Source organism: Dama dama, chromosome 30 (genome assembly GCF_033118175.1).
Source record: "Dama dama isolate Ldn47 chromosome 30, ASM3311817v1, whole genome shotgun sequence".
Lineage (NCBI taxonomy): Eukaryota > Metazoa > Chordata > Mammalia > Artiodactyla > Cervidae > Dama > Dama dama.
Window position 1 is genome coordinate 76155197 of NC_083710.1, and position 15371 is coordinate 76170567.

The 15371-nt window shown below is 40.8% G+C and overlaps 1 protein-coding gene across 1 annotated transcript in view; it reads right to left on the reverse strand.

Moving 5' to 3' along the window:
- LOC133049371 (ATP-binding cassette sub-family C member 4-like) overlaps positions 1-15371 on the reverse strand; it is a 157169-nt gene that overhangs the window by 110294 nt on the left and 31504 nt on the right. Inside the window, exons 10-11 of the mRNA XM_061133344.1 lie at positions 14354-14603; positions 2890-2991 (exon numbers count right to left, since the gene is read on the reverse strand). Of these exons, the coding sequence (XP_060989327.1) occupies positions 2890-2991; positions 14354-14603 (352 nt within the window). The remainder of the gene's footprint in view (positions 1-2889; positions 2992-14353; positions 14604-15371) is intronic.

Genomic DNA, 15371 nt, shown 5'->3' on the forward strand with positions numbered 1-15371 from the left:
ACAACAAACATTATCCTCAATGGTGAAAAATTGAAAGCATTTCCACTAAAGTCAGGAACAAGACAAGGATGCCCATCTCACCACTACTATTCAACATAGTTTTGGAAGTTTTAGCCACAGCAGAGAAGAAAAAGAAATAAAAGGAATCCAGATTGGAAAAGAAGAAGTAAAATTCTCACTGTTTGCAGATGACATGATCCTCTACATAGAAAACCCTAAAGACTCCACCAGAAAATTACTACAGCTAATCAATGAATATAGTAAATTTGCAGGCTATAAAATCAACACACAGAAATCCCTTGCATTCCTATACACTAACAATGATAAAATAGAAAGAGAAATTAAGGAAATAATTCCATTCACCACTGCAATGAAAAGAATACTTAGGAATAAATCTACCTAAAGAAACAAAAGACCTACACATAGAAAACCATAAAAAACTGATGAAAGAAATCAAAGAGGACACAAACAGATGGAGAAACATACTGTGTTCATGGATTGGAAGAATCAATATTGTCAAAATCAGTATACTATCCAAAGCAATCTATAGATTCAATGCAATCCTTATCAAGCTACCAACAGTATTTTTCAGAAAACTAGAACAAATAATTTCACAATTTGTATGGAAATACAAAAAAACCTCGAATAGACAAAATAATCTTGAGGAAGAAGAATGGAACTGGAGGAATCAACCTGCCTGACTTCAGGCTATACTACAAAGCTACAGTCATCAAGACAGTATGGTACTGGCACAAAGACAGAAACATAGATCAATGGAACAGAATAGAAAGCCCAGAGATAAATCCATGCACCTATGGATACCTTATCTTTGACAAAGGAGGCAAGAATATACAATAGAGAAAAGACAATCTCTTTAACAAGTGGTGCTGGGAAAACTGGTCAACCACTTGTAAAAGAATGAAACTAGAACACTTTCTAACACCGTATACAAAAATAAACTCAAAATAGATTAAAAGTTAAATGTAAGGACAGAAACTATAAAACTCCTAGAGGAAAACATAGGCAAAACACTCTCTGATGTAAATCATAGCAGGATTCTCTATGACCCACCTCCCAGAGTAATGGAAATAAAAGCAAAAATAAACAAATGGGACCTAATTAAACTTAAAACCTTTGGCGCAACAAAGGAAACTATAAGCAACGTGAAAAGACAGCCTTCAGAATGGGAGAAAATAATAGCAAATGAAGCAACTGACAAAGAATTCATCTCAAAAATAAACAAGAAACTCCTGCAGCTCAATTCCAGAAAAATAAGCGACCTAATCAAAAAATGGACCAAAGAACTAAACAGACATTTCTCCAAAGAAGACATACAGATGGATAACAAGCACATGAAAAGATGCTCAACATCACTCATTATCAGAGAAATGCAAATCAAAACCACAATGAGGTACCATCTCACGCTGGTCAGAATGGCTGCTATCAAAAAGTCTACAAACAATAAATGTTGGAGAGGGTGTGGAGAAAAGGGAACCCTCTTACACTGTTGGTGGGAATGCAAACTGGTACAGCCACTATGGAGAACAGCATGGAGATTCCTCAAAAAAAACTGGAAATAGAACTGCCATATGACCCAGCAATCCTGCTGCTGGGCATACACACTGAGGAAACCAGAATTGAAATAGACAGGTGTACCCCAGGGTTCATCACAGCACTGTTTACAATAGCCAGGACATGGAAGCAACCTAGATGTCCATTGGCAGACAAATGGATAAGAAAGCAGTGGTACATATACACAAAGGAATATTACTCAGCTATTTAAAAGAATGCATTTGAATCAGTTCTAATGAGGTGGATGATACAGGCACCTATCATACAGAGTGAATTAAGTCAGAAAGAAAAACACCAATTCAGTATATTAACGCATATACATGGAATTTAGAACAATGGTAACGATAACCCTATATGCAAGACAGCAAAAGAGACACAGATGTAAAGAACAGACTTTTGGACTCTGTGGGAGAAGGTGAGGGTGGGATGATTTGAGAGAATAGCATTGAAACATGTATATTATCATATGTGAAATAGATCGCCAGTACAGGTTTGATGTATGAGACAGGGTGCTGAGGGCTGGTGCACTGGGATGACCCTGAGATATGGGATGGGAGGGAGATGGGAGGGGGGTTCAGGATGGGGAACACATGTAAATCCATGGCTGATTCATGTCAGTGTATGGCAAAACCCACCACAATATTGTAAAGTATGCCTCCAATTAAATTTTTAAAAAGAAAATATTTATCTGGAAAGAACTGAACTAATCATAAAATGTTCACCTATTTTTTAAAATGACAATTATTCTTCATCACCAAAAAAAAAAAAAAAACAGCCTCAGATGTTATAGGAATTATAAATCTAACAATAAGATGCTAGATTTTAATACATGAGAAACATTTTTTAAGTTCTCCACTTCTTTCTTCTTGTCTGACACTTAAGGTTCCTAGTTTACTACTTTTCACAAGTTATAACTATAAAATAATAAGCCAAACACATCAGCTTCCAGTCCCCACACCTCACAGTTTCTCAGGACCAGACACTGAACTCCCTCCTGTTCAGGTCAGGATCTGGCATTGCTCTATTCAAATCTGTGAATTCTAACATTACAAACACATGTACTTTAAGTTCAAAATACACTAATATGTTGAAAGTTCTCTTGAAAATGAGATAGAGAACAACATGTTAAACGTCTTGGGCTGATTTTATAATTATTCTCCATTAGTTGCAAACTTTATTTCAGATTTTGAGAATTTTTATAACATATCTTCAGTAAATTAGCAAATCATAGTTTCACCATAGGTAAAATCTCAAAATTCTCCAATAAACCTATGTTACAGTTGTCTGTTAGCAATCCTGAAATGGAGGATTTGTTACCTTATCCCAAAAAGCAGTGAAATCTTGCACGTCCACAATTGTTTTACCATCTGATGGCAGCTGAGGGTTGTGCTGTGGTATCTCATCCAGTAACAGAAAGTGCTACAGAAAAAGGCAAACCAGACTGTTAAACTGCAAGGACAAAGCACAAATAAAAATAACCTCTTTCCTGGAATTTGCAGTAAAAACCTATATAGCCTACATATTGTTTTGCCAATTGTACTTAAAGTGTTCATTCACATCAGAACATACTAAATAATATATAGAATATTTGCTATTATTATAGAATATAATATATATAATCATATAATATAGTATATATATTAATAGCATATATATATAGAATATTTTACATTGAGATATATGTGTAAATATGTATGTGTATATATATATATGTATATATATGTATGTATATGTGTGTGTGTATGTGTGTACACATAGATATAATATATTATATATAGAGAGAGCTGTTGGCCCTGAGTCTATCTGTAACTTTCTCAGCATTTTCAGTGTACTAGTTTCTTCCTAAAGAGAAAATATGGCTCCAAACTCCAACACATTTATAACCTGGGCATTTTAATGTTTTCTTTTTGAGTTACTAATAACAAACAGGGGAGTTGGTAAGAAATGATTCCATAAATATTAACTGAATCCCACCAGGTGCCAAGCACCATGCAACACTGCTAGAAATAGGGAGGAAGGCCATTCCCAGATCTTCAGCAATCAAGTAGCACAGGGCAGGCTCGGAACACAAGACCAACAACAGAGATGCCAAATAAAAACTCTGGCTCTGCCTGTCGTGGTTCGTGACACTCACCTGAGCACTTAAGTACACTCTAGTTTTCTCATGTGTGTTACATCAATATCACTACTTACTATTACTTGCCATCTTAATAAAAAATGTTCTTATTAAGTTAGTTTCTACTTCTTAAAAATTACTTTACAAGCATCTTTCCACAATCACTTGTCTCTTCTCATTCAATGCCCTCTCTCCTCCTCAACAGCAGGAACAGCTCCATATTTCATTTCTTGTTATTTTCACACCACTTACCAGCTATTCAATGGAATTTAGCTGAATAAAACCAAGTCCTATGAACCGCTACAAGGTTAACATAATCATATATAGGAAAACTCCCTCTTGCCCTGGAAACACTAGACATAATCCAGTGAGAAAAACTACAGTGGTAGAGAAATTGAGTAAACAACTAAGGTCACCCCTTACTACACACCCCACATCCAAGATCTATGAATGTGTGGCAGAGAATGTGCTGGCTCTCCTCAAAATCTGCTCTCATTCTTCTGGGGTAAGAGACCCCAGATTTTAGCTGCACATGGCAGGCTGGAAGGAGGTCCTCTCCCTCCAGCCTCCCAAGAAAACAGTTACAGTCATGTGATTAAATTCAGGCCAGTGGATAGTGACAACATCCAGGATCATCATCCACCCCTGAGGCTGCCAGCTGAGTCAAAGCCACATGCAATAGAATAACAAGAAAGAGTCTGGGTCCCTAACACCGTGGAAGATCATAGTAGCCATGTGATTTGTTATGGGGAGAATTATAACCCCACAGAAAAGATATACTGAAGTCCTAACCCCAGTTAGCTCAAAATGTGACTTCATTTGGAAAGAGGGTTATTGTAGATGTAATCAATTAAGGTGAGATCACAGTGGAGTAGGGTGGTCCCTTAGTAAAACATGATTAGTGTCCTGATGGGAGTCACAGGAACAGACACACAGAAAACAGCCATGTTACGGTGGAGACAGAGGCTTATATTAGTTATAATCCAAAGAACATCAAGGTTTGCCTATAACCACTAGAAACTAACAAAGGCAAGAAAGAATTCCCTCTTATAGGAGAAAATAAGAGGGACCATGACCTGCTAACTCTTTGATTTCAGGCTTCTAGCCTTCAGGACTATGAAACAATAAACTTCTATGATTTTAAACCATGTAGTTTGTGGTACTTTGTTACAGCAGCTCCAGGAATCCCACTATAGAGCCTTACAAGAACTCTTGCATGAGGGGAAAGACAAACTATTTGTGAAAACAGCTTTAATGTGAGTAGTTCTAGGAACCAGATGCAAACTAAATCCTAACCAATACAGCAGGCAACTGAAGCAAGCATGTGAGGATGTTTGAGAAAGAAAACAAGACATAAACAGTAATCTACTCCCCTAAACATCATAAACACCCTTCACATCCTTGACATGTAATTCATCATGTCACAAAACTAAAAAAGTGATTGTAATCTTCTACTTCAAAACAACAACTGGTAAAAAACTGAACATGAAAACCTGCTTCTGTGCAGGAAAAGGAAGACAGGATCCTGGCATTTCTCTCAAAGATGAGCTGGTGGGGGATATGATTCATTCGCTCCCTCCTCTTCTCATCCAGGCTCACTCAGAACCTGACACTGGGTACAGCTACTCCTACCAACACTAAGCCCATATCCAGAAGGAGGCAGGATGGACAGACAGTGGTCTGAGGACTCCTCCACAGACTCTCAACCACCGCAGCCTGAGTTCTCTCTCCATCTCTCTCCACCATCTCTCCCATCACCAGCCATGTACCAGCTCACCTGTTCTGAGGCAATTCATCTCCCTTCCACTTCTCCTTTTCTCTTGAAACAATTTCAGAATCCAACTTACTATTAATCATTACAAATATTAATACAACTTTTCTTTTGCTGGTTCCTTCCCCAGCCCTCCCCTACTCCACTCCCTCCTGATCTCTTTACAGCCCCTCTGAGAGTGTCCACCATGCTTAACACCCTCCAGTGACCCACAAGCAGCTAAGTCCACACTCCCCAGGTGGCCTCTGCCTGGACACTGAGTACTAACCTCACCCAACCTTACAGGCCATCTCAAATGCTAATCCTCCTGGGAACCTGTACGACATCCCAGGCTAGCACTGCCCTCTGTACCTCTGAATCCCCAGAAGAATAGTACATCACTTAGAGGGAAGACACTTACACATGCACTTACACAGTCCAACTCCAACTAAGACTGAGCTTTGCAGTCTGTCCGTCATGGGCATCAGGTAAGGGAAGGAACAGATTGTAAGGCTGTTCAAATCAGCCCAACCATTAACTGCATCGCTACAGCTTTACACAGGCTGAGCTAACACAGCAACAAACAAAAGGTTATGTGTATATACTGGACATCTCGTCTAGATAGAATCAAATTCCAATTTCAGCTTAAGCCTATTACCAAGACAAAAACTCAATATTCAGTGTGTGTAGAGTAGAATAGAAAATTCCCCACCTGAAAAATGAAAAGGAAATGAAAAATGAAAAGGAAAGAAAAAGAACAAATGTGCCCTAAGTGAGGAATTAAACCTACTGAGCACTTGTCCCCAAATCACTGAGGTCTGAGGGGAAAAGGCATCACAGTCTTCCAGGGATTAAATGAGACTCCACTCATCACATGACCAGCTTGTAAAGGTACCAGAAGTGCCAGCTGGATTTTCCTCCAGGAGTCAGGCTGAGGAAAAAGCTGAAATTAAATGGCCATTAGAACCATTAAGTGCAGACTCAGAACAGGAAAGGTATCCACATCAGAAATGCAGCCAAAAAGATTGACTTCTCGGTGGCTGGTAGGAGAAACCCTAAGTAGCTTTGTGAGCAATATATTAATAACTTCAGAGACACATTTTACTGGCTATAAAAGTCACTGAAAACTTTCAGTGCTTTGAAGCTAAGACAAGATATGTACAATCCCATTAGGATCATTAAAAGCCAAGAGCTTCAGTTTCCTTTCCTTATTAAGAGAATGCAGAGAGACTTCCTAGGCCTATAAGGTCATAGTAAATCATTTCTTTTTTGTACATGGGAAAAAAGGAAATTACAAAGCACATGTAAACAAAAAGACATGAAACTGTGAAGCACAAGTAGGTCTGCCCATGGAGATGGACAATGCACCTCCTCCAAAGTGGGCAGGGGTGGTGGATTTCCTTCCTAGGGCTCCCAAAGACAACCTGAGCAGAAATCCTAGAAGATGAACATCCAGTCTACTTTGTCCCAGGCTTCAGGAGGCCATGCAGTGGCAGGGCTCAACACCACACCGGGTCCTAAACTCTATGTGTCCACCACGCCTCCAGCCCATCCATGGTCAAAATTTGCCCAGTTCTGACCACCTGGTCAGTACACTCAGCCGGTCTTTTCTTCCATACCTGCTGCCCTTCTCACCTTTTAATTGGACATGAACACATCCAAGTGAGAGGCAGGGAAAGGAAGAAAAGTAAACTTCTGATCATTGCCTGTTACCTGTTAGATAACAAGACAGGAGGCTAAATCAAGCCAACGACTAGTTGGTAAAGTAGGTCTTATGGCAAACACTGAGGTATTTCAAAAGTATCTTAGAATTCAAAATCAAGTTCATGCTCTTCACCTCCCCAAATTTGGTCCTCTTCTATTATTCCTTACTTCAGTGAATCCAGGTGATTTTCCAGCCCCCAAACCCAAAGTAGCCCATAATCCACCTCTCCTCTTCCACCATTCCCAACTCAAGATGTGCCCTGAGTTGCTCTCAATTCTAGCCAAGTCTATTTCATCCTAAACCAAACCACATCATCTCGTCCCTGGACCATGTACCACATTTGTATCCTGACACATCTTCCTGCCTCTGCTCTGGATCCTCACCCCACCTCCCTGCCCTGTTCCCCAGGCTGCAGCCAGGGTGAGCCCTGAGATGATTAAAAAAAAAAAAAAAAAAACCTTAACGTTACTTGTTGGGCCCTATACAATCTCCTGTTCTGGCCTCCAGTACTCTCTACCCTGCAGCATAGTTTTGGTTCCTCAAATGCATGAATCCCCTTCCTGTGCACCAAAAGCTTGTGTCACATAACCATCCCCAGGAATATGCAAAGTATCAGCCTCCCACCTCCTCCACCCCCACACACAGTATTCCCCAGTTAACTTCCTTAGCCTTGCCAGAAAACACTGCCTCCAAAACTACACCAGCATCTCTGCCAAAGAACCACATGGCACCTTGGATCTTTCCTTCCAAGGACTGATGACACACAAATGCACATCAACAGTGAGTTTCACTGTTTGATTCTTTATTAATCTCTCACTTGATGAAACATAAGTTTCAAGCAGGAAGGTCTTCTCCACCCTTGCTTATGTGCCACTGTGTGGACACAATCTAGCCTGCACCAAGCATCAGGTATATTGTGCCTGCACCAGGCACTCAGTTATATTGTGAAGTGACTGAATGGATGAATAAATTCCAAATTTTCCTCCCCAAAAGCTTAGCGTAAACCAAAACAGGCTGTTTCTCTCAATTGATTTTAGTCTTAAGAAGATCCTGTTGTCTTTTATATTTGCTAAATATGCTTTGGACTTCCCAGGTGGTACTACTGGTAAAGAACATGCCTGCCAGTGCAGGAGATGTAAGAGACATGGGTTTGATCCCTGGGTCAGGAAGATCCCCTGAAGGAGGGCATGGCTACCACTCCAGTATTTCTTGCCTGGAGAATCCCATGGACTGAGAAGCCTGGCAAGCTACAATCCATGGGGTTGAGAAAAGTCAGACACAACTGAAGTGAATTAGCACAAAACAAAGCATGTTTTGGCTTTGTGTGTTTCTTTCTATAGCTAGGGAAGTGTTTCCCAAATGTGGCTTATTTTCAGGTGCACAAGAGCATTGATTAAAGACATAGATACCTTGAGCCCCAGCCAACACCTAGTAAATCAGAAACTCCAAAGTTTGAGCATTAAACTCTAGTAAGCACTCCAAGTGATACTGATGAAGAGAGAACTAGATTTATTTAAAGGGCTGTAGAAACTATATGGGCTGAAAAAGGGTCTATTATCTAAAAATATATACATTTCAATGATTAATTCAATTCACCATGAAGCAGTCTGCCATGCTAACACCAACCTTCTCACCACTCTTATTCTTGGCCATTTGTCCTGCCTTTACTAAAAACAGCTACTGCCAACAGATCTCTAAATTCCTTGACCACCTATCTACCAGAAACTTTATGTACAAGAGGAGAAACTTCCTGCCCCAATCAAAGGTGCTTTCTTCATGAGGGCACAAAGCAGCCTGACAAAGTCAGCCCCAGAAAATTCAAAGTTCTCAGCAGGTCACAGTTTTAATATTACTGCATACATCTACACAGGAAAGAATTTCAAGCCTCAGACATTTCAGTTGCAGTTTAGTGGAAAAGAAATTTTTAAAATCCTACCTGAATATTTGAGCCCAATTCCCTGAAAACCTTCTGCAGGACCCCTTTCATGCTCCACTCTTTAGTGCATCACATAATCTACCAAAGAACTAGAGTTATCACTATCCCCACTACAACCATGCTTAATGGTGAGGCATTTGCAGGAGCCCAGGAATGGTGGAGCTGGATGGTTCGTTCAGTTGCACATTTTCTGAGCACTTATTATTTGCGAGGACTGCAAAGATAAAAAAGTCACTGATCACCCTCAATGGTGAAAAGTTGAAAGCATTTCCCCTGAAATCAGGAACAAGACAAGGGTGCCCACTCTCACCACTACTATTCAACATAGTGTTGGAAGTTCTGGCCACAGCAATCAGAGCAGAAAAAGAAGTAAAAGGAATCCAGATAGGAAAAGAAGAAGTGAAACTCTTGCTGTTTGCAGATGACATGATCCTCTACATAGAAAACCCTAAAGACTCTACCAGAAAATTACTAGAGCTAATCAATGAATATAGTAAAGTTGCAGGATATAAAATTAACACACAGAAATCCCTTGCATTCCTATACACTAACAATGAAAAAACAGAAAGAGAAATTAAGGAAACAATACCATTCACCATTGCAACAAAAAGAATGAAATACTTAGGAGTATATCTACCTAAAGAAACAAAAGACCTATACATAGAAAACTATAAAACACTGATGAAAGAAATCAAAGAGGACACAAACAGATGGAGAAACATACCGTGTTCATGGATTGGAAGAATCAATATTGTCAAAATGGCTATTCTACCCAAAGCAGTCTATAGATTCAATGCAATCCCTATCAAGCTACCAACGGTATTTTTCACAGAACTAGACCAAAGAATTTCACAATTTGTATGGAAATACAAAAAACCTCGAATAGCCAAAGTAATCTTGAGAAAGAAGAATGGAACTGGAGGAATCAACCTGCCTGACTTCACACTCTACTACAAAGCCACAGTCATCAAGACAGTATGGTACTGGCACAAAGACAGAAATATAGATCAATGGAATAGAATAGAAAGCCCAGAGATAAATCCACGAACCTATGGACACCTTATCTTTGACAAAGGAGGCAAGGAAATACAATGGAAAAAAGACAACCTCTTTAACAAGTGGTGCTGGGAAAACTGGTCAACCACTTGTAAAAGAATGAAACTAGAACACTTTCTAACACCATACACAAAAATAAACTCAAAATGGATTAAAGATCTAAATGTAAGACCAGAAACTATAAAACTCCTAGAGGAGAACATAGGCAAAACACTCTCCGACATAAATCACAGCAAGATCCTCTATGACCCACCTCCCAGAATATTGGAAATAAAAGCAAAACTAAACAAATGGGACCTAATGAAACTTAAAAGCTTTTGCACTACAAAGGAAACTATAAGTAAGGTGAAAAGACAGCCCTCAGATTGGGAGAAAATAATAGCAAATGAAGAAACAGACAAAGGATTAATCTCAAAAATATACAAGCAACTCCTGCAGCTCAATTCCAGAAAAATAAATGACCCAATCAAAAAATGGGCCAAAGAACTAAACAGACATTTCTCCAAAGAAGACATACAGATGGCTAACAAACACATGAAAAGATGCTCAACATCACACATTATTAGAGAAATGCAAATCAAAACCACAATGAGGTACCATTACACGCCAGTCAGGATGGCTGCTATCCAAAAGTCTACAAGCAATAAATGCTGGAGAGGGTGTGGAGAAAAAGGAACCCTCTTACACTGTTGGTGGGAATGCAAACTAGTACAGCCGCTATGGAGAACAGTGTGGAGATTTCTTAAAAAACTGGAAATAGAACTGCCATACGACCCAGCAATCCCACTGCTGGGCATACACACTGAGGAAACCAGATCTGAAAGAGACACGTGCACCCCAATGTTCATTGCAGCACTGTTTATAATAGCCAGGACATGCAAGCAACCTAGATGCCCATCAGCAGATGAATGGATAAGGAAGCTGTGGTACATATACACCATGGAATATTACTCAGCCATTAAAAAGAATTCATTTGAATCAGTTCTAATGAGATGGATGAAGCTGGAGCCCCTTATACAGAGTGAAGTAAGCCAGAAAGATAAAGAACATTACAGCATACTAACACATATATATGGAATTTAGAAAGATGGTAACGATAACCCTATATGCAAAACAGAAAAAGAGACACAGAAATACAGAACAGACTTTTGAACTCTGTGGGAGAATATGAGGGTGGGATATTTCAAAAGAACAGCATGTATACTATCTATGGTGAAACAGATCACCAGCCCAGGTGGGATGCATGAGACAAGTGCTCGGGCCTGGTGCACTGGGAAGACCCAGAGGAATCGGGTGGAGAGGGAGGTGGGAGCGGGGATTGGGATGGGGAAGACGTGTAAATCCATGGCTGATTCATATCAATGTATGACAAAACCCACTGAAATGTTGTGAAGTGATTGGCCTCCAACTAATAAAAAAAAAAAAAAAAATAGAAAAAAAAAAAAAGTCACTGTATCTGCCCTTTAGATAAATCTGGAGTTCAGAGAGGGAAAGAAATCCATAAGCACATGGTTTAGTGAGGACATAGTCACAACCAGGAGTTCAAAGGAGGACACGGGGATTCAAGAGGGTGTGATGGTTAATTTTATGTCAACTTGACTAAACCACAGTCTCCAGACACTTGCTCAAACACATAATATATTGAAAGCATTTTTCAGATGAGATCAATATTTAAATCAGTAGACTTTGAGTAAAGCAGATGTCCTCCATAATGTGGGTGGGCCTCATCCAATTAGTCAAAGGTCTTACAAGAAACTAGACTGATCATCACCAAGAGGAGGGAATTCTGTCTTAAGATCACTTTCAGACATGAAGTGCATTTTAGCATAAAGCTTCACACTGTTAATCTATCTTATTTCATGATGGTCAGCAAGAGAGACCAACTAATTTTGTTAAGCAAGTAAGCCTGAGTGTTTCTGATCATCTACCAGGCCCAAGTGCTCAGCCCAAGAGACAGGCCAGCAGAGTCTACATGAAAACCAGGCCATGCAGAACACAGCTCCACTCTTTAGATAGCAGGTCCACCAAGTTCAGTTGAGCTGATTTGAGACACACAGATGGACACACAGAACAAGGGGAAGACTCAGATCTATCCCCATTCTGGATAAGATCCAGCTCCCCTGGGTTGAGACCCCCACCAAGGACCAATGTTGCAGAAATGCCTAACCCCAATCTGCTCCCTCCTCAGCATTTCTCCAGCTTCTAGTGCAAGTCAGATCACCCTGGGCATCTGTGGGGCCCCAGCCATGTCCTGTAACTATTGTCTCAGTCAATCCATAGTTTATTTGATGTCCATGATGTGTCAGCAAGGACCAGACCCTACACTAAAGAACCAACAGACTGTCTGCTGTCATGGGGCTCAGAATACTCTTGGAGAGTCAGCATCATCCCACCTGACATGGTACTGGGCCATGCACATAGATGGAAACCCTGGATCAGCATGAACAAAAGTGCTGGGAGAGGGTCATGGGGCTGCTGGAGGCTCAGCAGCATTTACTTAAATCAAGGACAGAAGAAAAGGCAACCCAGCGGGCCCAACAGAGTGAGCCAAGACCCCAAAGTGAGGTGAATGTGGCAGGTCACAGACACTGCTCCTTCCCACACCCTGCTGCCAGAGCAGAGGGTCCTGTGCTGGGAAACAAACAGAGTGACCAGTGGAGCCTAGAATTTAAAATTTTGATTCTGCAAGAAACAGAGAACATTTGAGTGACGGAACAGGGAACACTTCAGAGTGAGACTAGATGATGAAAACTATATTTAAGGAGATATTCCGCGTGCAAGGAGGTACTAAGAAGGCAATAATGTAACAGTGGTTAAGAAACGAGGCTTTGGGCAGAATCCTAGATCTATCACCTACAAGCAATGTGAGCGTGGGTGAGCTATTTTACCTAATACAGTAAACTGTTTCCTTATCTGTAAAGTGGGGACACTAATGTGTGTCTCATTCAATTGCTGTCAGGATTAAATGAGATGAGATGTCAGATTTCAAGAGATCCTGGGCCACAGTGAGCCCTGGCAACAGAGATAGAAGAAAGTGGCTGCAAGCAGCAGTAACAACAAAACCGCAGCAGCACGACACATGTGTGAAACTTGCATCTGGACCGGTCACCATGGTCCAAGGATATTCCTAAATGTCTTATTTCAAGATATGAAAGCCATGAAAAAGAAATTGTGTTGAACTGCATGGACCATCCCTTAACAGTGCTGCTAAAAGCCCGTGTCAGAAAGAATGATAAACTCAGGACGTCAAAACTGACCCCATATGACTGATCTGTTTTTTGGCTAAAATAGTTTTCTATATTACAGAAACATCACTGAAAAACTCAGCTTTTATGACAAGACCCCAAAATAAGATATCATCACAACTGGAGCTACCTAACTTCACTAGAGATCTATTACTGGCCCAACCATCACTGTGGAAAAGAAGGAACAAAGCAAATCATATCTTTTATAAAAGCCCAGACACTTAAGTTCATGCCCAGGCTGCCTCACAGAGCCAGGTTATCACTGTAGACCTATTCGTAAACATGAATACCTGAGCACCTACTGTATGCCAGGACCTTGACTTGGTGGTGTAAATGTTATGCCCCTGGCAATTTATGGGCAGTTAGTTAGGAAAAGGAGACAGTGGATATGGTGGGAATCATAAATTTGAAAGGAAGAGTCTAGCTAGTGATAGGATTGAACAGTCAATGAAAAGAAGAGGGATGAAAAGGCAGATGCAAGAGGCAAGCTCAGGCATGAACAAGCAAAACATCTATGGAGGAAAGAAACCATTTTTAAACACAAGGAATTAAATGAAGCTGAGGCCATCCTCCTACCCAAGGAGCAGTGACCTCTCAGCAAGTTCCTATCCTCCTGTCCCAGAGGGGAATCCTATTCACCCCAGGACGGAATGCAGTCTCCACCTAGTCATTAGTACAGGTGATACAATCTGTTTGTTTCTCCTGCTTTTAGATATTTTAATAGCCCTGCAGTCATCACTTGTAGATTGAGAGCCCTGTGTTACTACTGCCCATAAAGGAGCAGGGAACTTGCTATATTTGCAATATATTCTACCTAAGACAAGGGGAGTACTTGAGACAGTTTAGAATGACTGCCAGTTTTGGCACTGAGAGATTTAAACCTCACCTAACAGGAACAGAGTGATACCATATAAAAGGAGGCATTTTACAAAAAAATCCACCTACAACATAAAAAAGTTATTTGTCAACAAACCTTGATTCTTTGGATGCTGATAACAGCCTCTGACACCTTCTCGACAGCCATGGGGAAGTAGAGGGTGCTTGAAAACCGCAGAGCCTCGAACAGTGTCACCACCACAAACACTTGGCTGGCTGTGATCACATTGTCAAGGAGATCATTGGTGATGAAGGTGACAGAAATCATAATTTTGCTCACAGTGAAAAATGAAGCTAAATTCATTCCTCTAAGGTAGGAACTTTTCAGAATCCTGGAAATTTCCTTTCTGGAAAAGAGAGTAGGAAATAGGTTTTAAAAGTATTGACATCCTAGGCATGAATTCAGTGCCCCATGTGAATGACCTCTTTCGAGGGAGTGGACACAGATTAAGAAAAACCATCCCTCACGTCATGGAGACACGATACAGTCAAACCCAGAGGCCTGCCCCAACATCAGGACCACTTCATCACCACTTCACTCTCCCAACTAAATAGAGGCTTGTGCTGTGCTGTGCTTAATCGCTCAGTCGTGTCCAACTCCTCGACCCCATGGACTGTAGCCTACCAGGCTCCTCTGTCCATGGAGATTCTACAGGCAAGAATACTGGAGTGGGTTGCCATGCTCTCCTCCAGTGGATCTTCCCAACTCAGGGATCGCACCCAGGTCTCCTGCATTGCAAGTGGATTCTTTACCGACTAAGCTACCAGGGAAGCCCAAGAATACTGGAGTGAGTAGCCTATCCCTTCTCCAGGGGAACTTCCTGACTCAGGAATAGAACCGGGGTCTCCTGCAATTCAGGTGATTCTTTACCACCTCAGCTATCAGGAAAGCCCAAATAGAGGCTTAATGTCACCCTTTAAAAATTTGGGGGTCAATTAGACCTGGTTTGAACATTCATTCAACAAGCATTCATAACCACAAGTTCTGTGCCGGGCTTTTCACTGATGACAGAAAGGCACAGCCCATCATCACCTTCAGGAGCTCATGAACTTGGGGGAAGAGAATAAGATACCCCAAAACTGTGAGATACCAGACAGCAGATGGCACAGTAGTA